This window comes from Oncorhynchus masou, chromosome 12, assembly GCF_036934945.1.
Source record: "Oncorhynchus masou masou isolate Uvic2021 chromosome 12, UVic_Omas_1.1, whole genome shotgun sequence".
Lineage (NCBI taxonomy): Eukaryota > Metazoa > Chordata > Actinopteri > Salmoniformes > Salmonidae > Oncorhynchus > Oncorhynchus masou.
In genome coordinates, this window is record NC_088223.1 from 3,101,418 (window position 1) to 3,129,178 (window position 27,761).

Consider the following 27,761-nt stretch of genomic DNA (forward strand, 5'->3'; position numbering starts at 1 on the left):
TTGTAGAACATTCCTGTATGCCAAATAAAATCAAATGCTGTTTTGAAGTCGATAAAGCAAGTGTGCATTTTGGTAATATTGTAGTGTATAAATATGATTGATCGTATTTTGGTAATATTGTAGTGTGTAAATATGATTGATCATGCTATGTATTGGTATAAATCCAATCTTGCTTTTAATCAAGACATTCTGCTAATTAAGGAAGTTTATAACTCTTACAATTAAATTTTAAAAAACACCGCTTTTTCGAGGTATCCAATTGGTAGTTACAGTCTTGTCCCCATCGCTGCAACTCTCCTACGGTCTCGGGAGAGAGCCATGTATCGAGAGCCACGTATCCTCTGAAACACGACCCTGCCAAGCCGCACTGCTTCTTGACACACTGCTCTCTTAACCCGGAAGCCAGACGCACCAATGTGTCGGAGGAAACGCCATCCAACTGACGACCGAAGTCAGCTTGCGGGCACCCGGCCACCAACAAGGAGTTACTAACCCTCCCCTAACCGGACGGGCCAATCATGGGTCTCCTCATGGGTCTCCTAGTTACGGCCGGCTGTAACACAACCTGTTATCCAACCCCGGAGCTGTAGTGATGCCTCAAACACTGCGATGCCTTAGACCGCTACGCCAGGTTACTGTTCACACTAATGCCTCTGCAATTTTTATGGTCAAATTTGTCTCCGTTCTTAAAGATTGGGGTTATTGAGTCCTTGATTCTAGATGTCAGGGAAATAATCTACACTCAGGATCAGTTTTAGCCAATTGAAATGTTGCGCTAGTGAATGTGAGCATCTCATTTAGGATGTCATCAGGTCCACATGCTTGAAGTTTCTTATATGGTCAGTAATTGGGGAGTCCAATGAATGTTGATCGTCTATTAATTCTTGTTAGGATTTTCTATTTTTGTTGTTGTTATTTTTATTTTTGTTGTTGCCAGAAGTTGTGTTTCTGTACTCCTTGGTGTCTGTTGCTTGCACTGTGTTTCTGTACTTTTGGTTTGCTGTGTTTTTCCTGATCATTTTACAATTAGTTTTTCAACCAGTTGTCATCTTTAGTTTTTCAGGTTTGTATTTTGTCAATTTTAGTTGTGCTTCTTTTGCTATTTGTCTGAAGATATTGATGTGTTTTACTGCTAGGTTGATGCCTTCTTTTCTGTGAGTGGATGAACTCAGAGTGCATTCAGAAAGTATTTAGACCCCTTGACTTTTTCACACATTTTTGTCACATTATAACCTTATTCTAAAAGGGATTAAATAAATAAAAAATCCTCATCAATCTACACACAATACCCTATAATGACATCACAATACCCCATAATGACATCCCAATACCCCATAATGACATCCCAACACCCCATAATGACATCACAATACCCCATAATGACATCCCAATAACCCATAATGACATCCCAACACCCCATAATGACATCCCAATACCCCATAATGACATCCCAATACCCCATAATGACATCCCAATACCCCATAATGACATCCCAACACCCCATAATGACATCACAACACCCCATAATGACATCCCAATACCCCATAAAGACATCCCAACACCCCATAATGACATCACGATACCCCATAATGACATCCCAATACCCCATAATGACATCCCAATACCCCATAATGACATCACAATACCCCATAATGACATCCCAATACCCCATAATGACATCCCAATAACCCATAATGACATCCCAACACCCCATAATGACATCCCAATACCCCATAATGACATCCCAATACCCCATAATGACATCCCAATACCCCACAATGAAATCACAATACCCCATAATGACATCACAATACCCCATAATGACATCCCAATACCCCATAATGACATCCCAATACCCCATAATGACATCCCAATACCCCATAATGACATCCCAATAGCCCACAATGACATCACAATACCCCACAATGACATCACAATACCCCACAATGACATCACAATACCCCATAATGACATCCCAATACCCCACAATGACATCCCAATACCCCACAATGACATCCCAATACCCCATAATGACATCCCAACACCCCATAATGACATCACAATATCCCATAATGACATCCCAATACCCCATAATGACATCCCAATACCCCATAATGACATCACAATACCCCATAATGACATCCCAATACCCCATAATGACATCCCAACACCCCATAATGACATCACAATACCCCATAATGACATCCCAATACCCCATAATGACATCCCAATACCCCACAATGACATCACAATACCCCATAATGACATCACAATACCCCATAATGACATCCCAATACCCCACAATGACATCACAATACCCCATAATGACATCACAATACCCCATAATGACATCCCAACACCCCATAATGACATCACAATACCCCATAATGACATCACAATACCCCATAATGACATCCCAATACCCCACAATGACATCACAATACCCCATAATGACATCCCAATACCCCATAATGACATCCCAATACCCCATAATGACATCCCAATACCCCATAATGACATCCCAATACCCCATAATGACATCCCAATACCCCATAATGACATCCCAATACCCCACAATGAAATCACAATACCCCATAATGACATCACAATACCCCATAATGACATCCCAATACCCCATAATGACATCACAATACACCATAATGACATCCCAATACCCCATAATGACATCACAATACCCCATAATGACATCCCAATACCCCATAATGACATCACAATACACCATAATGACATCCCAATACCCCATAATGACATCCCAATAGCCCACAATGACATCACAATACCCCACAATGACATCACAATATCCCATAATGACATCCCAATACCCCATAATGACATCCCAATACCCCATAATGACATCCCAACACCCCATAATGACATCCCAACACCCCATAATGACATCACAATATCCCATAATGACATCCCAATACCCCATAATGACATCCCAATACCCCATAATGACATCACAATACCCCATAATGACATCCCAATACCCCATAATGACATCCCAATACCCCATAATGACATCACAATACCCCATAATGACATCACAATACCCCATAATGACATCCCAACACCCCATAATGACATCACAATATCCCATAATGACATCCCAATACCCCATAATGACATCCCAATACCCCATAATGACATCACAATACCCCATAATGACATCCCAACACCCCATAATGACATCACAATATCCCATAATGACATCACAATACCCCATAATGACATCACAATACCCCATAATGACATCACAATACCCCATAATGACATCCCAATACCCCATAATGACATCACAATACCCCATAATGACATCACAATACCCCATAATGACATCCCAATAGCCCACAATGACATCACAATACCCCACAATGACATCACAATATCCCATAATGACATCCCAATACCCCATAATGACATCCCAATACCCCATAATGACATCCCAACACCCCATAATGACATCCCAACACCCCATAATGACATCACAATATCCCATAATGACATCCCAATACCCCATAATGACATCCCAATACCCCATAATGACATCACAATACCCCATAATGACATCCCAATACCCCATAATGACATCCCAATACCCCATAATGACATCACAATACCCCATAATGACATCACAATACCCCATAATGACATCCCAACACCCCATAATGACATCACAATATCCCATAATGACATCCCAATACCCCATAATGACATCCCAATACCCCATAATGACATCACAATACCCCATAATGACATCCCAACACCCCATAATGACATCACAATATCCCATAATGACATCACAATACCCCATAATGACATCACAATAACCCATAATGACATCACAATACCCCATAATGACATCCCAATACCCCATAATGACAAAGCGAAAAAGGTTTGAAGATATGTTTTCTAATTTCTAAAAAATAAACAACAGAAAAACCTTATTTACATAAGTATTCAGACCCTTTGCTATGAGACTGTCAATTGATCTCAGGTGCATCCTGTTTCCAGGAACTTCTGTTACAATCCTGTAACCTGATTGGAGGCCACCTGTGGTAAATTGAATTGATTGGACATCATTTGGAAAGGCACACACCTGTCTATATAAGGTCCCACAGTTTTTGTTGTTTTTTTTTTTAACCTTTTTTCGACTAGGCAAGTCAGTTAAAGAACCAATTCTTATTTTCAATGATGGCCTAGGAACTGTGGGTTAACTGCCTGTTCAGGGGCAGCGCATGTCAGAGCAAAAACCAAGCTAGGAGGTTGAATGAATTGTCCGTAGAGCTCTGCGACACGATTGTGTCAAGGCACAGATCTGGGGAAGGGTAACAAAAAATGTCTGCAGCATTGAAAGGTCCCCAAGAACACAGTGGCCTCCATCATTCTTAAATAGAAGAAGTTTGGAACCACCAAGACTCTTCCGAGAGCTGGCCGCCTGGCCAAACTGAACAATCTGGGGAGAAGGGCCTTGGTCAGGGAGGTGACCAAGCACACGATGGTCACTCTGACAGAGCTCCAGAGTTCCTGTGTGGAGATGAGAGAACCTTCCAGAAGGACAACCATATCTGCAGCACTCCACCAATCAGGTCTTTAAGGTAGAGTGGCCTGATGGAAGCCACTCCTCAGGAAAAGGCACATGAAAGTCCGCTTGAGGCGCCAAAAAGGCTAAGATTCTCTGGTCTGATGAAACCAAGACTCTTTGGCCTGAATGCCAAGCATCATGTCTGGAGGAAACCTGGCACCATCCCTACAGTAAAGCATGGTGGTGGCAGCATCATGCTGTGGGGATGTTTTTCAGCGGTAGGGACTGGGAGACTAGTCAGGATGGAGGGAAAGATGAACAGAGTAAAGTACAGAGAGATCCTTGATGAAAACCTGATCCAGAGCGCTCAAGACCTCAAACACCTTCCAACAGGACAACGACCCTAAGCACACAGCCAAGACAATACAGGACTGGCTTCGGGACAAGTCTCTGAATGTCCTTGAGTGGCCCAGCCAGAGCCTGGACTTGAACCTGATCGAATATCTCTGGAGAGACCTGAAAATAGCTGTGCAGCGACGCTCCCCATCCAACCTGACAGAGCTTGAGAGGATCTGCAGAGAAGAATGGGAGAATCTCCCCAAATACAGGTGTGCCAAGCATGTACTATCATACCCAACATGACTCGAGGCTGTAATCGCTACCAAAGGTGCTTCAACAAAGTACTGAGTAAAGGGTCTGAAATACATATGTAAAGGTGATATAATAAAATAAAAAAATTATTAGACATTTGCTTAATTTTCTAAAAACCTTTTTTTTACTTTGTCATTATGGGGTATTGTGTGTAAATTGATGAAGAATTGTTTTATTTTTTAAAATACATTTTAGAATAAGGCTGTAACGTAACAAAATGTGGAAACAGTCAGGGGTCTGAATACTTTCTGAATGCTCTGTACATTTAAACCAGTTCCCATACATTACTGGGTGAACAACGTGCCCAGCAGTCAAATGCACTTGGTATTAACCCCATGGCTGGTGTCTGGGGAACTTGCTCATTAAGGGCTGGTTTCTCCAACACAGGTTAAGCCTCTAAAATGGCCAGTCCCCTACAGCAACCCATGTGTAGCCTAGACACATTGTGGGCTATACATTACAGTAACATCTAGAGAATTACATTAGCCATATTGTCACAATTAGGATATTTCATTTGTTTATGTTATTCTTAAAAAATAAAAAAAAAGGTATCCCACAATGCTTTGGTTCCGACATCAAGCTGCAGTTGTTGAGGACAGAGAGGAAGACGGAGACAGAGGCCCAACTCGGCGGAAAATCTGTCTTCTTCCAGCAGGTGGCAATATTTTCGTTGTTTCGTACACCAAGCAAGGAGTTTTTTGGGGGGGTTAATGAGGGAATGTCGAATTTGGTCGACATGAAATGAATGGCTTATTTGCTACGTGAGTTTTATTTGCTCAAATATACGTTTCGTAATGATTAAGTTGTTATGAGTGTACTGATATAAGTAGGACATCGCGGCAATTTTGAGAAAAACATTTATATCGGAGTTGCCTCGAGATGTTCATGCATATTCATGAATGTGAGGCTACAGCAAAGCATCTCCACTGAATACAGGCGGTTGACGTCAACACCCCTCATCGAATATTCAAAAAGAACTACAATAATGACATGTACCAAATAATGCATGCAGAGCAGAATTAGGAAGATACCGGATAATTATCAAAATCCCGAAAAGAGCCGTTAAATTCTACAACCACCTAAATGCAAGTGATTCCCAAACCTTCCATAACAAAGCCATCACCTACAGACACAAACAGACCCTACAAACACAAACAGACCCTACAGAGCCCCAGGACAGCAGCACAATTAGACCCAACCAAATCATGAGAAAACAAAAATAGAATTACTTGACACATTGGGTTTAAAGTAGTGGAATGACCTGATGGCCTTTAATGAGTATAGGGCTAGTTGGTAGATTAAGAGGAAGAGTCCCCTAAGCAAGCTGGACCTGGGGCTCTGTTTAATGAGTATAGGGCTAGTTGGTAGAGTAAGAGGAAGAGTCCCCTAAGCAAGCTGGACCTGGGGCTCTGTTTAATGAGTATAGGGCTAGTTGGTAGAGTAAGAGGAAGAGTCCCCTAAGCAAGCTGGACCTGGGGCTCTGTTTAATGAGTATAGGGCTAGTTGGTAGAGTAAGAGGAAGAGTCCCCTAAGCAAGCTGGACCTGGGGCTCTGTTTAATGAGTATAGGGCTAGTTGGTAGAGTAAGAGGAAGAGTCCCCTAAGCAAGCTGGACCTGGGGCTCTGTTTAATGAGTATAGGGCTAGTTGGTAGAGTAAGAGGAAGAGTCCCCTAAGCAAGCTGGACCTGGGGCTCTGTTTAATGAGTATAGGGCTAGTTGGTAGAGTAAGAGGAAGAGTCCCCTAAGCAAGCTGGACCTGGGGCTCTGTTTAATGAGTATAGGGCTAGTTGGTAGAGTAAGAGGAAGAGTCCCCTAAGCAAGCTGGACCTGGGGCTCTGTTTAATGAGTATAGGGCTAGTTGGTAGAGTAAGAGGAAGAGTCCCCTAAGCAAGCTGGACCTGGGGCTCTGTTTAATGAGTATAGGGCTAGTTGGTAGAGTAAGAGGAAGAGTCCCCTAAGCAAGCTGGACCTGGGGCTCTGTTTAATGAGTATAGGGCTAGTTGGTAGAGTAAGAGGAAGAGTCCCCTAAGCAAGCTGGACCTGGGGCTCTGTTTAATGAGTATAGGGCTAGTTGGTAGAGTAAGAGGAAGTCCCTAAGCAAGCTGGACCTGGGGCTCTGTTTAATGAGTATAGGGCTAGTTGGTAGAGTAAGAGGAAGAGTCCCCTAAGCAAGCTGGACCTGGGGCTCTGTTTAATGAGTATAGGGCTAGTTGGTAGAGTAAGAGGAAGAGTCCCCTAAGCAAGCTGGACCTGGGGCTCTGTTTAATGAGTATAGGGCTAGTTGGTAGAGTAAGAGGAAGAGTCCCCTAAGCAAGCTGGACCTGGGGCTCTGTTTAATGAGTATAGGGCTAGTTGGTAGAGTAAGAGGAAGAGTCCCCTAAGCAAGCTGGACCTGGGGCTCTGTTTAATGAGTATAGGGCTAGTTGGTAGAGTAAGAGGAAGTCCCCTAAGCAAGCTGGACCTGGGGCTCTGTTTAATGAGTATAGGGCTAGTTGGTAGAGTAAGAGGAAGAGTCCCCTAAGCAAGCTGGACCTGGGGCTCTGTTTAATGAGTATAGGGCTAGTTGGTAGAGTAAGAGGAAGAGTCCCCTAAGCAAGCTGGACCTGGGGCTCTGTTTAATGAGTATAGGGCTAGTTGGTAGAGTAAGAGGAAGAGTCCCCTAAGCAAGCTGGACCTGGGGCTCTGTTTAATGAGTATAGGGCTAGTTGGTAGAGTAAGAGGAAGAGTCCCTAAGCAAGCTGGACCTGGGGCTCTGTTTAATGAGTATAGGGCTAGTTGGTAGAGTAAGAGGAAGAGTCCCCTAAGCAAGCTGGACCTGGGGCTCTGTTTAATGAGTATAGGGCTAGTTGGTAGAGTAAGAGGAAGAGTCCCCTAAGCAAGCTGGACCTGGGGCTCTGTTTAATGAGTATAGGGCTAGTTGGTAGAGTAAGAGGAAGAGTCCCCTAAGCAAGCTGGACCTGGGGCTCTGTTTAATGAGTATAGGGCTAGTTGGTAGAGTAAGAGGAAGTCCCCTAAGCAAGCTGGACCTGGGGCTCTGTTTAATGAGTATAGGGCTAGTTGGTAGAGTAAGAGGAAGAGTCCCCTAAGCAAGCTGGACCTGGGGCTCTGTTTAATGAGTATAGGGCTAGTTGGTAGAGTAAGAGGAAGTCCCCTAAGCAAGCTGGACCTGGGGCTCTGTTTAATGAGTATAGGGCTAGTTGGTAGAGTAAGAGGAAGAGTCCCCTAAGCAAGCTGGACCTGGGGCTCTGTTTAATGAGTATAGGGCTAGTTGGTAGAGTAAGAGGAAGTCCCTAAGCAAGCTGGACCTGGGGCTCTGTTTAATGAGTATAGGGCTAGTTGGTAGAGTAAGAGGAAGAGTCCCCTAAGCAAGCTGGACCTGGGGCTCTGTTTAATGAGTATAGGGCTAGTTGGTAGAGTAAGAGGAAGTCCCCTAAGCAAGCTGGACCTGGGGCTCTGTTTAATGAGTATAGGGCTAGTTGGTAGAGTAAGAGGAAGAGTCCCCTAAGCAAGCTGGACCTGGGGCTCTGTTTAATGAGTATAGGGCTAGTTGGTAGAGTAATTCAAATGTGTATTTTTTTTATTGCACTTTTTTCTCACTTCCCCTTTCCAATTTTGTATCACAAAGTGTAATTGATCTATACTATAAACTGCTGCTCCAGTTTAAACTGTTCTGCCTGTGGCTATGGAACCCTGACATGTTCATTGTGATTATTATTATTTGACCATGCTGGTCATCTATGAACATTTGAACATCTTGGCCATGTTCTGTTATAATCTCCACCCGGCACAGCCAGAAGAGGACTGGCCACCCCTCATAGCCTGGTTCCTCTCTAGGTTTCTTCCTAGGTTTTGGCCTTTCTAGGGAGTTTTTCCTAGCCACCGTGCTTCTACACCTGCATTGCTTGCTGTTTGGGGTTTCAGGCTGGGTTTCTGTACAGCACTTTGAGATATCAGCTGATGTACGAAGGGCTTTATAAATACATTTGCTTTGTTTTGAGCTAGGGGGCGCAAATGCAACATATTGGATGCCAACAGCTGTCAAACTTTACCAAAGAGGATGTGTATCTTGTTAGTATAGAGTACCACAGTATGAGTCATAATACCCATAAAACCTAGTGGTCAAACAAGGAAATGGTTCCAATAATTTTTTTCCCAATAGGGGATTTTAGAAACATTTAAAATAAGGGGTGTGTTTCGTGTTACTCCAACGTTGCTTGTATTTACGCCCCCCCCCCCAACTAAAAAAAATTAAATTAGAATTAGCTGATAATGAGGCTATCATAAAGAAGTACAAATGCCTTGATGATCTGGAGGAGACTTCCGAATCGAAGCGAAGGTAAGAATCTCCGGATTAACTATCTAATGTTGTGATTAAATTGGCAAAAATTTCATAAAATTGACAATTATGTGAACTGTCTTGTGCAAGTTTTAAATGGACACAAAACCTGTTAGTAAAGGTGTCAGCTAGAGATGCCGTGCAGGGATTTCTAGTCTTCAATGATGTTCACTTTGATGCTAATTAAAATTGTCGAATGTGAGAGTAAATAGAGGCTGAATATATTGATAAATCACCTGTGTGCTCTAGGGTTTAACCGGTGTACATTTACATTTACATTTAAGTCATTTGGCAGACGCTCTTATCCAGAGCGACTTACAAATTGGTGAATTCACCTTATGACATCCAGTGGAACAGCCACTATACAATAGTGCATCTAAATCATTTAAGGGGGGGGGGGGTGAGAAGGATTACTTTATCCTATCCTAGGTATTCCTTAAAGAGGTGGGGTTTCAGGTGTAGACACCGATTGGAACCATTTCCCTGTTTGATTGGGTTTCAGTGCATTATAACTCGCACTGTGGTCTATATCCATCTGTTTGGTTCTGTCCAACGAGACATGGTGGGTTTAGTGTGTACAGAGAGAGAGTCAGGTGGGTTTAGTGTGTACAGAGAGAGAGAGTCTGGTGGATTTAGTGTGTACAGAGAGAGTCTGGTGGGTTTAGTGTGTACAGAGAGAGAGAGTCTGGTGGGTTTAGTGTGTACAGAGAGAGAGAGAGTCTGGTGGGTTTAGTGTGTACAGAGAGAGTTTGGTGGGTTTAGTGTGTACAGAGTGAGTCTGGTGGGTTTAGTGGGGGGGGGGGGGGGGGAGTGAGAGAGAGTCAGGTGGGTTTATTCCGCTGTGGTTCATAGGCCAGAACGGTAGTAGTCACATGATCTGGTACTTGGCATTATGGGAAACAACCAGAGCGGTGGCTGGTGGATGAATAGCGTTCAACGTCAACACCATTTACTGTTGTGGGCTGAACAGGTAATAAGACGCAGCTGGCTATCAGACGGACTTAGACAACACGGTTATCACTGTGCACCAGAAAGACAAGGTCCATGTCCGGTGATTTTGCCGGTTGGGACGAGTTTCTAGGACTTTATACAGACAGCAGCTGACCGACTCGATGGAGTAGCAACTCGCTGCTTTTACGATCAAATAGGACAGACGACTCGCAAAAGTTGGGAGTCTTGCACGGATTTATCTTTGGACCGTTTTCGTATCGATACGAATAGTTGGATTGATCAGCCGTTTTTTTTAGCAATATCGTGACTTTCTGGTTTGTTGTCGTTTTGCCTCGGTTCTCCAGATTAACGGCGACCGATGCTTTTCAAAGCACTGATTGTTTCATTTACGTTCGCCTCGGATTCGAGGCGATGTGGAAACGTTTTTTATCAATCATTGGACTGGCATGTCTCCCAATTTGGTGACTCCAAGATCAAGAACTGTCAGACTGGACGGTCATTCTTATGACGGCAACCCAGACGGGAAGAATGTCATGTTGAAGCCTATGGAAACAGTTCTCCTCTATCCTGAAGAATAGACATGTGTCCCCAACACAGGAACCATCGATAACCTTCCTCACCGTCAGCACGTCACCCTAATTCTCACTGTTTATGATCAAGCGTCGTCGTTTCTACAAGGGAAACGGTAATATTCAAGTTCACAACGCTCCATCTTAAATCTGGGCACAACCAGTCAGCGTGACTGTCCATCTTCCTGAGACTCCGCTGTCGGGCCACCATGTGGGGCGCAGGGTCGCCACCATCCCTGCAGGTCGTCCTAAAGGTCCTTAAACACGCTGCGGTCAAAGGACAGATCCAGCTGAACCGTTGGCTCCAGAGATCCTCCCCGGACGAGTGCGATAAAATGGACCTCTTGATATGCAACGCCTTTGAGGAGAGAGGAGGCGCCGTCGGCAAGTCTGATGGAGACCCGGAGAGCATCGTTGACACTGGCGTGTCATTCACCGGTGGCGCCACCAACGGGGAGGTCAGACACCCGTGTTGTATTACCACGTGTTGCTTCAAGAGTGCCCTCCTGGCATGCATTCTGACAGCTGTGTGCTTCTCCTCCGTGGCTCTAGTCCGACAGTACCTCAAGGACCTTCTTCTCTGGGTGGAGAGCTTGGACAGCCTGGTTGGAGCCTTGCTGTTCATAGTTGCTCTGATCACTGTGTCCTTCCCATTCGGCTGGGGGTACATCGTACTGAACGTGGCTGCTGGATACCTCTACGGCTTCGTGCTGGGTATGGGACTGGTGATGGTGGGGGTGCTCATAGGTACCTTCGTGGCTCACCTGGTGTGTAAGAGACTGTTGACGGACTGGGTGGTCAACAAGGTGGGGAACTCTGAACAGCTCAGTGCTGTAATACGAGTGGTGGAGGGGGGGAGTGGACTCAAAGTGGTGGCCTTAGCAAGACTCACGCCCATTCCCTTTGGACTCCAGAATGCAGTGTTCTCAGTGAGTATGGTTGAACATCTTACACGTACAGTTGCTGATGGTGTCTTCGGTCCTTTCTCCATTGTGTGGTGAGAAATGGGAACCAGAACGTGCTTCCCAAATGGAACCATGTTCCCTAAATAGTAGGGCTGCACAATTCATTGCATTTGTAATTTAAATATTGACATGTGCAATATCCATATTGCAATGTTTTTTTTTTTCTAGTTTACTCTTTGTCCGCTCTCCCTCTAACAGCTGCTTCCCACACACACCCCGTCACTCAAGTAGCTCCTCTGTTAGGTCCGGGCTCCTCTGTTAGGTTCGGGCTCCTCTGTTAGGTCCGGGCTCCTCTGTTAGGTCCGGGCCCCTCTGTTAGGTCCGGGCCCCTCTGTTAGGTCCGGGCCCCTCTGTTAGGTCCGGGCCCCTCTGTTAGGTCCGGGCCCCTCTGTTAGGTCCGGGCCCCTCTGTTAGGTCCGGGCCCCTCTGTTAGGTCCGGGCCCCTCTGTTAGGTCCGGGCCCCTCTGTTAGGTCCGGGCTCCTCTGTTAGGTCCGGGCTCCTCTGTTAGGTCCGGGCTCCTCTGTTAGGTCCGGGCTCCTCTGTTAGGTCAGGGCTCCTCGTCCTCTGTTTAATCCAGTATTATTGTGGATGATGTTCTTTTAGGTCAAATACAGTCAACACATTGTTACAAACAAGAATGATGCCGCTTTCCACTTTACTACTTAATATAAATCATTATATTTATATGATTCTAACAGTTCACCCAAGTGTTTTCATTTTAAATAAGTCAAATTGCAATATATATATATTTTTTTTTTAAAGTATAAAATCGTCAATAGATGATTGTTTTTCCCCCATATCTCTCAGCCGTGCTACATTGCATTATAAAGGGAATAAGGTGTCATTTGGAACAGACAGCACCTGTAAGGGTGGTTGACCTTGTTCCTGGAGAGCCTGGTGGATGTGCAGGCCTCTGTTTTAGCTCCAACATACTTTAAAGGTTCAGCTAAAGTAGCCTAGGTCCTGACGAGAAGCTGATTTGCAGTATCAGGTGTGTTCGAACAGGGCTGGAACACAAGCCTGCACACTTAGGAGAACAGGGCCGAGCGTTCCAAGGAGAACAGGGCCGAGCGTTCCAAGGAGAACAGGGCCGAGCGTTCCAAGGAGAACAGGGCCGAGCGTTCCAAGGAGAACAGGGCCGAGCGTTCCAAGGAGAACAGGGCCGAGCGTCCCAAAGCTACACACTAGGGCTGTGCAGAATACTGTGACACAATGAGTAATGGAGAAATATTACCACAACAAGTATGTTCTTTTATATTATCTGTGATCCGAAGAAAATCATTTCCAGCTGCCAGCACACATCTCTCCTTCACTCAAACAGTGTGAAGCGCTGTGTTCTCTAAATAACTATTGGCTACTTCTTCTGTCTGCAAAGAGACGGGCGGGGTATCGGTTGAAACCGGTGCAACGATTGGATTAGAACAAGCCCCAGCTCCAGCTGCTCTCAGACACACAGGCACTGCTGTTTCAGTCACTCGTCTCAGGGCACGAGTCTCCCTTTCTCCAAACGTCATGTATGAATCAGAATTCACAGCTCGTCGTTTAATCTAGTTATTTCCTGTCTTGTCCGAGGCCGTATGGTTGTTTTAGTTTGTCTATTTGGTGTTGTTTAGTACCTCTACCTGGTGTTGTTTAGTACCTCTACCTGGTGTTGTTTAGTACCTCCTACCTGGTGTTGTTTAGTACCTCCTACCTGGTGTTGTTTAGTACCTCTACCTGGTGTGTTGTTTAGTACCTCTACCTGGTGTGTTGTTTAGTACCTCCTACCTGGTGTTGTTTAGTACCTCTACCTGGTGTTGTTTAGTACCTCTACCTGGTGTGTTGTTTAGTACCTCTACCTGGTGTGTTGTTTAGTACCTCTACCTGGTGTGTTGTTTAGTACCTCTACCTGGTGTGTTGTTTAGTACCTCTACCTGGTGTTGTTTAGTACCTCCTATTTGGTGTTGTTTAGTACCTCCTACCTGGTGTGTTGTTTAGTACCTCCTACCTGGTGTGTTGTTTAGTACCTCCTACCTGGTGTGTTGTTTAGTACCTCCTACCTGGTGTGTTGTTTAGTACCTCCTACCTGGTGTGTTGTTTAGTACCTCCTACCTGGTGTGTTGTTTAGTACCTCCTACCTGGTGTGTTGTTTAGTACCTCCTACCTGGTGTGTTGTTTAGTACCTCCTACCTGGTGTGTTGTTTAGTACCTCCTACCTGGTGTGTTGTTTAGTACCTCCTACCTGGTGTGTTGTTTAGTACCTCCTACCTGGTGTGTTGTTTAGTACCTCCTACCCGGTGTGTTGTTTAGTACCTCCTACCCGGTGTGTTGTTTAGTACCTCCTACCCGGTGTGTTGTTTAGTACCTCTACCCGGTGTGTTGTTTAGTACCTCTACCCGGTGTGTTGTTTAGTACCTCTACCCGGTGTGTTGTTTAGTACCTCTACCCGGTGTGTTGTTTAGTACCTCTACCCGTTGTGTTGTTTAGTACCTCTACCCGGTGTGTTGTTTAGTACCTCTACCCGGTGTGTTGTTTAGTACCTCCTACCTGGTGTGTTGTTTAGTACCTCCTACCTGGTGTGTTGTTTAGTACCTCCTACCTGGTGTGTTGTTTAGTACCTCCTACCTGGTGTGTTGTTTAGTACCTCCTACCTGGTGTGTTGTTTAGTACCTCTACCAGGTCAGTATAATTATTCCATTGTGGACTACGCCTGCCGCGATCCAAGCCCATGCTTCTCGTCGCCGTTGTTGTTATTATTATTATTATTATTGCTCCTTGTACAAGCATGTATACTGAGCAACAGGTCATTAGTAAATAACACGTAGATTATTTTGATTGTACAAATGTTGTGACATAAGTGTGGGGAGAGAAGTTTCACTCCTCTTTAAAGTGAACCAATATATGGTGGATAATGAATTATTCTAGCTTCATCTAAATGTGTCTGGAAGACATGCAAGCAGTAGTAGCCAGCCATGCGTTAGGCTGTTTACAGTATAAGCCTGCCTACTGCAGCTCTAGCTGTTTACACAAACTGGGCCTACTGCAGCTCTATCTGCTGTTTACACAAACTGGGCCTACTGCAGCTCTAGCTGCTGTTTACACAAACTGGGCCTACTGCAGCTCTAGCTGCTGTTTACACAAACTGGGCCTACTGCAGCTCTAGCTGCTGTTTACACAAACTGGGCCTACTGCAGCTCTAGCTGCTGTTTACACAAACTGGGCCTACTGCAGCTCTAGCTGCTGTTTACACAAACTGGGCCTACTGCAGCCCCAGCTGTTGTTTACACAAACTGGGCCTACTGCAACCCTAGCTGCTGTTTACACAAACTGGGCCTACTGCAGCCCAAGCTGTTGTTTACACAAACTGGGTCTACTGCAACCCTAGCTGCTGTTTACACAAACTGGGTCTACTGCAACCCTAGCTGCTGTTTACACAAACTGGGCCTACTGCAGCCCAAGCTGTTGTTTACACAAACTGGGCCTACTGCAGCTCTAGCTGCTGTTTACACAAACTGGGCCTACTGCAGCTCTAGCTGCTGTTTACACAAACTGGGCCCACTGCAGCCCCAGCTGCTGTTTACACAAACTGGGCCTACTGCAACCCTAGCTGCTGTTTACACAAACTGGGCCTACTGCAGCCCTAGCTGCTGTTTACACAAACTGGGCCTACTGCAGCTCTAGCTGCTGTTTACACAAACTGGGCCTACTGCAGCTCTAGCTGCTGTTTACACAAACTGGGCCCACTGCAGCCCCAGCTGCTGTTTACACAAACTGGGCCTACTGCAACCCTAGCTGCTGTTTACACAAACTGGGCCTACTGCAGCCCTAGCTGCTGTTTACACAAACTGGGCCTACTGCAACCCTAGCTGCTGTTTACACAAACTGGGCCTACTGCAACCCTAGCTGCTGTTTACACAAACTGGGCCTACTGCAACCCTAGCTGCTGTTTACACAAACTGGGCCTACTGCAGCCCAAGCTGCTGTTTACACAAACTGGGCCCACTGCAGCCCCAGCTGTTGTTTACACAAACTGGGTCTACTGCAACTCTAGCTGCTGTTTACACAAACTGGGTCTACTGCAACCCTAGCTGCTGTTTACACAAACTGGGCCTACTGCAGCCCAAGCTGTTGTTTACACAAACTGGGCCCACTGCAGCCCCAGCTGTTGTTTACACAAACTGGGTCTACTGCAACCCTAGCTGCTGTTTACACAAACTGGGTCTACTGCAACCCTAGCTGCTGTTTACATAAACTGGACAGTACATTAAAAGTTTGACACGGCTAACAGTGAATTGCCCCTTTGTGTCAACACTAGGCCTACACTTCCCTCATCAACTCATCCCTGACCACTGGCTGCGTCCCCTCTGACTTCAACATGGTCAGTGTTGCTCCCCTCCTCAAGAAACCAACACTCGGGACCCCTCTGACGTCACAAACCACAGACCTGTGTCCCTTTTCTTTCCAAAACACTTGAGCGTGCCGTCGCTGAACAACTCTCTCACTATCTCTCTCACCTCACTGCCAAAGCTGACTCTCTCTCCTCTGTTCTCATCCTCCCCTCTTGTGTCATCAAACCCCTGCGACTTATCCAGAACTCTGCAGCCCTCTCATGTCACACTCCGCTGGCTTCTAGTCGAAGCTCGCATCCACTACAAGACCATGGTGTTTACCTAGGGAACAGCAAGAGGAACTGTCCCTCCCTACCTTCAGGCTATGATCAAACCCTACACCCCAACCAGAACACTCCGTTCTGCCACCTCAGGTCTCCACCCCTACGGGAGGGCAGCTCCCACTCAGCCCAGTCCAAGCTTTTCTCTGTCCTGGCACCCCAATGGTAGAACCATCTACCCCCTGAAGCTAGGACCGCAGAGTCCCTGTCCATCTTCCCCCTGATACTAGGACAGCAGAGTCCCTGTCCATCTACCCCCTGAAACTAGGACAGCAAAATCCCTGTCCATCTTCCCCCTGATACTAGGACCGCAGAGTCCCTGTCCATCTTCCCCCTGATACTAGGACAGCAGAGTCCCTGTCCATCTACCCCCTGATACTAGGACAGCAGAGTGCCTGTCCATCTACCCCCTGATACTAGGACAGCAGAGTCCCTGTCCATCTTCCCCCTGAAACTAGGACAGCAGAGTCCCTGTCCATCTTCCCCTGATACTAGGACAGCAGAGTCCCTGTCCATCTACCCCCTGATACTAGGACAGCAGAGTCCCTGTCCATCTTCCCCCTGAAACTAGGACAGCAGAGTCCCTGTCCATCTTCCCCCTGATACTAGGACAGCAGAGTCCCTGTCCATCTACCCCCTGATACTAGGACAGCAGAGTCCCTGTCCATCTTCCCCCTGAAACTAGGACAGCAGAGTCCCTGTCCATCTACCCCCTGATACTAGGACAGCAGAGTCCCTGCCCATCTTCCCCCTGATACTAGGACAGCAGAGTCCCTGTCCATCTTCCCCCTGATGCTAGGACAGCAGAGTCCCTGTCCATCTTCCCCTGATGCTAGGACAGCAGAGTCCCTGTCCATCTTCCCCTGATGCTAGGACAGCAGAGTCCCTGTCCATCTTCCCCCTGATGCTAGGACAGCAGAGTCCCTGTCCATCTACCCCCTGATGCTAGGACAGCAGAGTCCCTGTCCATCTTACCCCTGATGCTAGGACAGCAGAGTCCCTGTCCATCTTACCCCTGATACTAGGACAGCAGAGTCCCTGTCCATCTTCCCCCTGATACTAGGACAGCAGAGTCCCTGCCCATCTTACCCCTGAAGCTAGGACAGCAGAGTCCCTGTCCATCTTCCCCCTGATACTAGGACAGCAGAGTCCCTGTCCATCTACCCCCTGATACTAGGACAGCAGAGTGCCTGTCCATCTTCCCCCTGATGCTAGGACAGCAGAGTCCCTGTCCATCTACCCCCTGATACTAGGACAGCAGAGTCCCTGTCCATCTTCCCCCTGAAACTAGGACAGCAGAGTCCCTGTCCATCTTCCCCCTGATACTAGGACAGCAGAGTCCCTGTCCATCTACCCCCTGATACTAGGACAGCAGAGTCCCTGTCCATCTTCCCCCTGATACTAGGACAGCAGAGTCCCTGCCCATCTTCCCCCTGATACTAGGACAGCAGAGTCCCTGTCCATCTACCCCCTGATGCTAGGACAGCAGAGTCCCTGTCCATCTTCCCCCTGATACTAGGACAGCAGAGTCCCTGTCCATCTCCCCCCTGATACTAGGACAGCAGAGTTCCTGTCCATCTTCCCCCTGATACTAGGACAGCAGAGTCCATCTTCCCCCTGATACTAGGACAGCAGAGTCCCTGCCCATCTTCCCCCTGATGCTAGGACAGCAGAGTCCCTGTCCATCTTCCCCCTGATGCTAGGACAGCAGAGTCCCTGTCCATCTTCCCCCTGATGCTAGGACAGCAGAGTCCCTGTCCATCTTCCCCCTGATGCTAGGACAGCAGAGTCCCTGCCCATCTTGCGAAAATATCTGAAACCCTACATCTTTAGACAGTATCTTAAATAATCTTCCTCCTCACCTGAATGGAATGGAGTAGACTGTTGTGAGGTTAGGTAGCATGGTCCCACATCTGTTGGTCCCAGTAGACTGTTGTGAGGTTTGGTAGCATGGTCCCAGTAGACTGTTGTGAGGTGAGGTAGCATGGTCCCAGTAGACTGTTGTGAGGTGAGGTAGCATGATCCCACTAGACTGTTGTGAGGTGAGGTAGCATGGTCCCAGTAGACTGTTGTGAGGTGAGGTAGCATGGTCCCACTAGACTGTTGTGAGGTGAGGTAGCATGGTCCCAGTAGACTGTTGTGAGGTTAGGTAGCATGGTCCCAGTAGACTGTTGTGAGGTGAGGTAGCATGGTCCCACTAGACTGTTGTGAGGTTAGGTAGCATGGTCCCACTAGACTGTTGTGAGGTTAGGTAGCATGGTCCCAGTAGACTGTTGTGAGGTTAGGTAGCATGGTCCCACATCTGTTGGTCCCAGTAGACTGTTGTGAGGTGAGGTAGCATGGTCCCAGTAGACTGTTGTGAGGTTAGGTAGCATGGTCCCAGTAGACTGCTGTGAGGTTAGGTAGCATGGTCCCAGTAGACTGTTGTGAGGTTAGGTAGCATGGTCCCACATCTGTTGGTCCCAGTAGACTGTTGTGAGGTTAGGTAGCATGGTCCCAGTAGACTGTTGTGAGGTTTGGTAGCATGGTCCCAGTAGACTGTTGTGAGGTTAGGTAGCATGGTTCCACGTCTGTTTGTTCTATCATGTCAAATCATTGTAAGTCATGCCTAACATATTTAAATGTTTGGCATGACAAGGAGTGGCACAAAAATTCTCGTATCCACCCAGGCTAGCAATTAGACTTTTCAATGCATGCCAAAAATAATATTCGTCACATGCTTTGTTAACAGACTGGGCCGTACGCATTACCATCTGTAGTGCCTTGCGGTTAGATGCCAAGCAGTTGCCATACCAAGCAGTGATGCAACCAGTCAAGATGCACTCAATGGTGCGGCTGTAGAACTTTTTGGGCATCTGCGGGCTCATGCCGAATCTTGAAAATGTAAGTGAATACGCTTTTACCAGCTGGACAGCGCATGCCCTGAGTACGTATCCTGGTAATCGGTCTGTCCATTGTTAACCTGTTTTAAATGTCTTACTCATATCGGCTACGGTCGTCCGGAACAGCTGGTGCTCTCATGCATGGTTCAGTGTTGCTTGCCTCAAGCATAGAAGGAATTTAGCTTGTCTGGTAGGCTCATGTCACTGGGCAGCTCGCTGCTGGGTTTTCATTTGTATTTCAGGATAGTTTGCAAGCCTTGCCACATCCGACGAACGTAGTAGGATTCGATCTTAGTCCTGTATTGACGGTTTGATTGTTCGTCAGAAGTCGAAGTGGGATTTCTTATCAACACCTGGAATAGTGTCCTGCTCCTTGAGGTGGCAGCTCTAGCCTTTAGCTCAGTGTGTATGTACGTAAGGTCACTGTGGCGACAATTTCATCAATGCACTTAATGAAGCCGGTGACTGTGGTAAATTCCTCAATGTTACAGGATGAATCCCAGAACATTTTCCTTGTAGGTTTTAGCGTCCTCTTCATCGAACCACTTCCTTATTGAGTCACTGGTACTTCCTGTTTTGAGTTTTTGCTTGAAAGCACGAATCAGGACGATTTATGGTCAGATTTGCCAAATGGAGCTGTGTGTGGAGTAAAAGTGATCAAGTTTTTTTTTTTTTTGCACAGGTGAAAATGAGGTACTGTAAAATAGATTGCCGTTTCCCTGCATTAAAATCAACGGCCACTAGGAGCGCCTCCTTTCAATGTGCATTTTCTTGTTTGCTTAAGGTCCTATACAGCTTGTTTAGTGTGGTCTTAAAAATATATATATATATATATATATATATATATATATCCCATTTAGCAGACGCTTTTGTCCAAAGCGACTTACAAGTCGGCTGGGGCCACTACTTTTTTTACATATGGGTGGTCCCAGCGGGAATCGAACCCACGACGCTTGGCGTTGCAAGCGCCATGCTCTACCGACTGAGCCACACAGGACAGATAGATGAACTCTGTTGGTAAATAGTATGGTCTACAGTTTATCATGAGGCACTCTACCTCAGGCGAGCGAAACCTTGAGAGATTGTTAACAACAGGTGTTGGGCAAAAGTGACAAACATCTCCCCCTTAACCTCACCCTACGCTTGGCATCGGTCTTGACGATGCATAGAAGAACCAGCTAGATGTATATTGTCCTTGTTCAGACGCGACTCTGAAAGACAGGATTTTGCAGTTCTTCAGGTCCCATTGATAGGATATTCTCCAACAGAGCTCGTCCAGTTTATTCTCCAGTGATTAGACTCAAAATTGGTTAAGAGCTCGTAAGAGATGGCAGCTATCCACTGCAGCACCATCTTCACATTTGTCGATGTGGTCCACTTTTCATACCGTAGCCTATAGGCTAAGCCTTTTTATAAGCCTTGACCAGGGGTGGGCATGCCTTTTAGCTTGAGGGCCACATCGGGATTTTGTAGGGTCGGACAGATTTTTTTGGGGGGCCGATTTGTTTATCAAAATTCATTTGCGGGCCAGACCTTTTATTTATAGGTTTAGATGTTCAAGAGTGTCCTGGAACCCAAAATAATAATTCCCTAGTCTGAGTACCAGTCTCTCTATCTGGCATTCCATTCCTTGTCATTGCCAAAGAGACTAGCCTTTCTCTACGTTCACGTCTGTAGCCATGAAGTGCTTTGAAAGGCAGGTCATGGCTCACAACACCATCATCATGCCAGAAACCCTAGACCCACTCTAATTCGCGTACCGCCCCAACGGATCCACAATCTCAATCGCACTCCACACTGGTTCTCAAATTGTATCAGAGTAAAATGTAGCCTAAATATCTTGAATTCCCATTGTGTCGGTAATCATATATTTAAATACGCATGTTTTCATAATGACTGTGTTTTAGTCATACTAGTGGAAAAGATATCGTTAGAGTAGACGGTAGGCCTAAAAAAAATAATAGTTTGATTGAGTTTGTTTCCCAAATGTTCCAGATAATGTAGTGTAATCCCCCTCAATCAATCTTTGACATTAGCATGATAGTGCATTTTAAATGGGCAAGATTTATCTTAGTTAGGCTAGGTTACGCTACATATGTCAACCCTTCTATTGCTTTATGAAGATCAGCAGGATGTGGGACTAGGTTCAGGTTGTAGTAATATACTCCTTTAGTATTAGTCAAAACAACAAAGGAACATATTGAGCTGTCAGTCGCCTACAAACGTGGGCATGTGTTGTTTTGCCAGCACACATTGTTTAGTATCAAAACACTGCTTCCACCCAGGTGCAACAGAGTAACAGCAGCTGTTCTAGACTGACCAGGTTGAATACTGTAGGTAATAGCAGCTGTTCTAGACAGACCAGGTTGACTACTGTAGGTAATAGCAGCTGTTCTAGACTGACCAGGTTGAATACTGTAGGTAATAGCAGCTGTTCTAGACTGACCAGGTTGAATACTGTAGGTAACAGCAGCTGTTCTAGACTGACCAGGTTGAATACTGTAGCTAATAGCAGCTGTTCTAGACTGACCAGGTTGACTACTGTAGGTAATAGCAGCTGTTCTAGACTGACCAGGTTGACTACTGTAGGTAACATCAGCTGTTCTAGACTGACCAGGTTGACTACTGTAGGTAACAGCAGCTGTTCTAGACTGACCAGGTTGACTACTGTAGGTAACAGCAGCTGTTCTAGACTGACCAGGTTGACTACTGTAGCTAATAGCAGCTGTTCTAGACAGACCAGGTTGACTACTGTAGGTAATAGCAGCTGTTCTAGACTGACCAGGTTGACTACTGTAGGTAATAGCAGCTGTTCTAGACTGACCAGGTTGACTACTGTAGGTAATAGCAGCTGTTCTAGACTGACCAGGTTGAATACTGTAGGTAACAGCAGCTGTTCTAGACTGACCAGGTTGACTACTGTAGGTAATAGCAGCTGTTCTAGACTGACCAGGTTGAATACTGTAGGTAATAGCAGCTGTTCTAGACTGACCAGGTTGAATACTGTAGGTAACATCAGCTGTTCTAGACTGACCAGGTTGAATACTGTAGGTAATAGCAGCTGTTCTAGACAGACCAGGTTGAATACTGTAGGTAATAGCAGCTGTTCTAGACTGACCAGGTTGAATACTGTAGGTAACAGCAGCTGTTCTAGACTGACCAGGTTGACTGCTGTAGGAGACAGCAGCTGTTCTAGACAGACCAGGTTGACTGCTGTAGGAGACATCGTCGTCATGGTAGCCGTCAACAGTTCTTCTGCTACACACACTGTCCGATGCCAGACGTGATGGCAACTTTTTTTTCATAACTGCTAACTTTCATCTGATACCTTCTAGTAGCTACGTTGGTTTGCTCGTTCAGTCGATCATTTTAGTATGTCCTGGATACTGGGACAAGAGAGCCCCTAACGCCTTTTATAGTGGCTTCGATTGGCTACGGCTGTTTTTATGAAAGGGTTAGCGTTTTGGTTGGATGGTGCCTTCCCTGTGACCGTACAGACGATCTTGCTCTCTGTCCAGTTTGATTTGTCCAACTACAACCTGTAACTAACTATTATTAACCTGGGTCGACGGCCTGGTTACTTTTTCTGGTTGGCGTGACTTCAGATGGTTCTAGGGTTGTTGCATGTCAGTGGCTTTCTTAGCCTACTGCAGTTGCAAAATAGGTAGCATTTTATAAATAAAATAGGTAGCATTTATCATTTTTTAGGTATATAAAATAGGTAGCATTTTACAGGTATATAAAATAGGTAGCATTTTACAGGTATATAAAATAGGTAGCATTTAGCATTTTATAGGTATATAAAATAGGTAGCATTTAGCATTTTACAGGTATATAAAATAGGTAGCATTTAGCATTTTATAGGTATATAAAATAGGTAGCATTTAGCATTTTATAGGTATATAAAATAGGTAGCATTTAGCATTTTACAGGTATATAAAATAGGTAGCATTTAGCATTTTACAGGTATATAAAATAGGTAGCATTTTACAGGTATATAAAATAGGTAGCATTTAGCATTTTATAGGTATATAAAATAGGTAGCATTTAGCATTTTACAGGTATATAAAATAAGTAGCATTTAGCATTTTACAGGTATATAAAATAGGTAGCAGTTAGCATTTTACAGGTATATAAAATAGGTAGCAGTTAGCATTTTACAGGTATATAAAATAGGTAGCATTGTGTTTGGATAGTACCCTAACCTTACAGACCCAGGAGTGTCATTTTCCTTGAGCCTATCAGTAGTCCCCAATGCCTACCGCATCAAATAGAGTTGAAACTAGGTTGTGTTTCAAGCTGGGTGACAAACGACGGATACAAAGCTGCTGCTAATGACGTTGGAGTTTCCACTTCTAAAATCAAAGTTATAGTTTGCTCACAGTGTAGCTTAAACAAAATCAAGCGTCCTCTACCCCTGAAAGGGAGACTAGGCCAATGTTTTCCTTTTTCATTTCACTGCTGTGGAACTGAAGCCTCACACGTAGACAAACTTGATACCCCCCCGAAAAAAAAAACAAGTACTTGTGCTTTTTTTCTGTGCTCTGAAATGGGTGTTCCGGCATAGTAAATGCTGTCACGTTGGTTTGTGGGTGATCTAGACCGAGCCTCACAGCCTATAGGGGCTTTGCTACAGCGTTGCCACCCCATACTGTTTCCATAATCATTTATTTATTTCACAGTTGAGTTCAGACTTGAACATACAGTTCAGGAAGTGTTCACACCCTTTGACTTTCTCCACATACAGACTGAATTTAAAATGGATTGAGTTGTTGTCACTGGCCTCCACACAATAACCCATAATGTCAAAGTGGAATGATGGTTTTTAGATATTTATTTTATACAACTGAACAAAAAATGAAAAGCTGAAGCCCTGAGTCAATAAGTATACAAACTCTCCTTTCATGGGAAGCCTAAATAAGTTCAGGACGACAAAACTGCTGGTCACATAAGTGTCATGGACTCACTGTGTGTGTAATAATAGTGTTTAACATGATTTTTAAAAGACTACCTCGTCTTTTATACCAGACGTACAATTATCTGTAAGGTCCCTCAGTCGAGCTGTGAATTTCAAACACCGACTCGACCACAAAGACCAGGGAGGTTTCACAATGCCTCACAGAGAAGGGTACATACGTGCTCTTTGAGCATGGTGAAGTTATTAATTACACTTTGGATGGTGTATCAATACACCCAGTCACTGCAAAGATACAGGCATCCTTTCTTAACTCAGTTACCGGAGAGGAAGGAAACCGCTCAGGGATTTCACCATGAGGCCAATGGTGACTTTTTAAATGGTGTTTTTCATGGATGTGACAGGAGAAAATTTCCTCAGTTAACGCTTTGTATTCAGGACATAAAGTTATGTTTGGGGCAAGTCCAACACCACACATCCCTGAGTACTATTCTTCATTTTGTCAAGCATGGTGATGGCTGCATCATGTTATGGGTATGCTTGTCATCGGCAAGGACTAGGAGTTTTAATGATAAAAAGAAACGGAATAGAGCTAAGAACAGGCAACATCCTACATGAAAACCTGGTTCAGTCTGCTTTCCAACAGACACTGGGAGACAAGTTCACCTTTCAGCAGGACAACAACCTAAAACACAAGGACAAATCTACACTGTAGTTGCTTACCAAGATGACATTGCATGTTCCTAAGGGGCCTAGTTACAGCTTTGACTTCATCTATGGCAAAACTTAAAAATGTCTGTCTAGCAATGATCAACAACCAACTTGACAGAGCTTGAAGAATTAAAAAAAAATATTGTACTACCCAGGTATGCAAAGCTCTTGGAGATTTACCCATAAAGACTCACAGCTGTAATCACTTCCAAAGGTGATTCTAACATGTATTGACTCCGGGGTGTAAATACTTATGGAAATGAGATTCATGTATTTAATTTAGCAATTAGCAAAAATGTCTAAAAACATGTTTTTCACCTTGTCATTATGGGGTATTGTGTGTCGATGGGTGAGAAACATATATTGAATCCATGTTGAATTCAGGCTGTAACACAAGATGTGGAATCAGTCGGGGGGGTGTGAATCATTTCTGAAGGTACCGTAGCCGCCTCCCTGTATTTTACTGGAGTAATTATGTTCCCTTCTCATACACAGATCCTTTTCTCCTGACTGAACTTGTGTCCCAAATAGCCCCCTATTCATTATATAGTGAGTGAGTCGTATAGGATTGGAGTCAGCAAGTCATACTTTACAGCTTCACTATGGGCCCTGGTCACCGGTAGTGGGCCCTGGTCACCGGTAGTGGGCCCTGGTCACCGGTAGTGGGCCCTGGTCACCGGTAGTGGGCCCTGGTCACCGGTAGTGGGCCCGGCCTGGTCGACGGCCGTGTAGAAAATGGGGTGACATTTTGGATATTGACATTGAGGGGCTTGGAAGTTCCCTGTCCAATGGTTATAATGTCCCACCCATGACGCCAGGGCCTGTATTCACAAACGTAGCCCAGAGATATTTTCAGTATCTATCTCGGGTTCTTCTGGCAGTCACGTCACTGGAAGGAACGATGTCTGGCATTTCTTTTGCATTTGTATTGGCCTCTGGAGCTCAAACCATTTATTATCATTATTCACAATGAAAGCAGCCATTTTAGCCATCCATGCCTCCTGTTAGACCCTATGACCTGTGAACAGTACATGATACAGACAACATCTTGGTATCATTACACTCCTTTACAGCACATATGGCGTGATTCCCCTGGGTGGGCGGGGCTTATAAAATAACGTTTTCTACAGGACCGTCAGAATTAGCAGGGGTCCTACTGAACTTGTGATGCACTTCAGATTGTAGACACTCCATATGAGAGTGCTGTAAAGGAGTGTAATGATGCCAAGATGTTGTCTGTATCACATACGGTTCACAGGTCAGAGGGTCTAACAGGAGGCATGGATGGGTCTGAATCGGGCCTAAAATGGCTGCTTTCATAAGAATGTCAAACAAACAATCTGAGATACCAAAAAATATTATCAACCTACCTATGGAATTGCCCTTGGGTAAAGTACTCTGTCCAAAGGTTACCACGTCCCTCCCAGGACAGGAGCCAAGACGAGCCTGCTCTTTGACCCTCCACTCTGCCGAAACACTGACGCGCCCAAATCACAACGCGCCCAAATCACAACGCTGACGCGCCCAAATCACAACGCTGACGCGCCCAAATCACAACGCTGACGCGCCCAAATCACAACGCTGACGCGCCCAAATCACGACGCTGACGCGCCCAAATCACGACGCTGACGCGCCCAAGTCACGACGCTGACGCGCCCAAATCACGACGCTGACGCGCCCAAGTCACGACGCTGACGCGCCCAAATCACGACGCTGACGCTCCCAAATCACGACGCTGACGCGCCCAAGTCACGACGCTGTGACGCTCCCAAGTCACACTCCACTGTACAAGTTGTTGCCACTTGTATCATGTCTTGTTTGAGACAGTTAAAGGCCTCCGTTCCCTCTCTCCTCAATTCATCCTACCTGCAGGCCCGTCTGTAGACTGTTGTCGACCTGCTTGACATTTCTACTTTCAATTACTCTGATTCCCCAGATGACTTCCTGTTCACTATGTAATGAATGTGAATCCCCAGGTGACTTCCTGTTCACTATGTAATGAATGTGAATCCCCAGGTGACTTCCTGTTCACTATGTAATGAATGTGAATCCCCAGGTGACTTCCTGTTCACTATGTAATGAATGTGAATCCCCAGGTGACTTCCTGTTCACTATATAATGAATGTGAATCCCCAGGTGACTTCCTGTTCACTATATAATGAATGTGAATCCCCAGGTGACTTCCTGTTCACTATATAATGAATGTGAATCCCCAGGTGACTTCCTGTTCACTATATAATGAATGTGAATCCCCAGGTGACTTCCTGTTCACTATATAATGAATGTGAATCCCCAGGTGACTTCCTGTTCACTATGTAATGAATGTGAATCCCCAGGTGACTTCCTGTTCACTATGTAATGAATGTGAATCCCCAGGTGACTTCCTGTTCACTATGTAATGAATGTGAATCCCCAGGTGACTTCCTGTTCACTATATAATGAATGTGAATCCCCAGGTGACTTCCTGTTCACTATATAATGAATGTGAATCCCCAGGTGACTTCCTGTTCACTATGTAATGAATGTGATTCCCCAGATGACTTCCTGTTCACTATGTAATGAATGTGAATCCCCAGGTGACTTCCT

General features: G+C 45.5%; 1 protein-coding gene across 1 annotated transcript in view; it reads left to right on the forward strand.

Moving 5' to 3' along the window:
- Nucleotides 1-10,435: 10,435 nt before the first annotated feature.
- Nucleotides 10,436-27,761, forward strand: part of LOC135549473 (transmembrane protein 64-like) — a 44,038-nt gene continuing 26,712 nt past the window's right edge. The window contains exon 1 of the mRNA XM_064979469.1: nt 10,436-11,982. Coding sequence (XP_064835541.1) covers nt 11,263-11,982 — 720 coding nt within the window. The 5' untranslated portion in view covers nt 10,436-11,262. The remainder of the gene's footprint in view (nt 11,983-27,761) is intronic.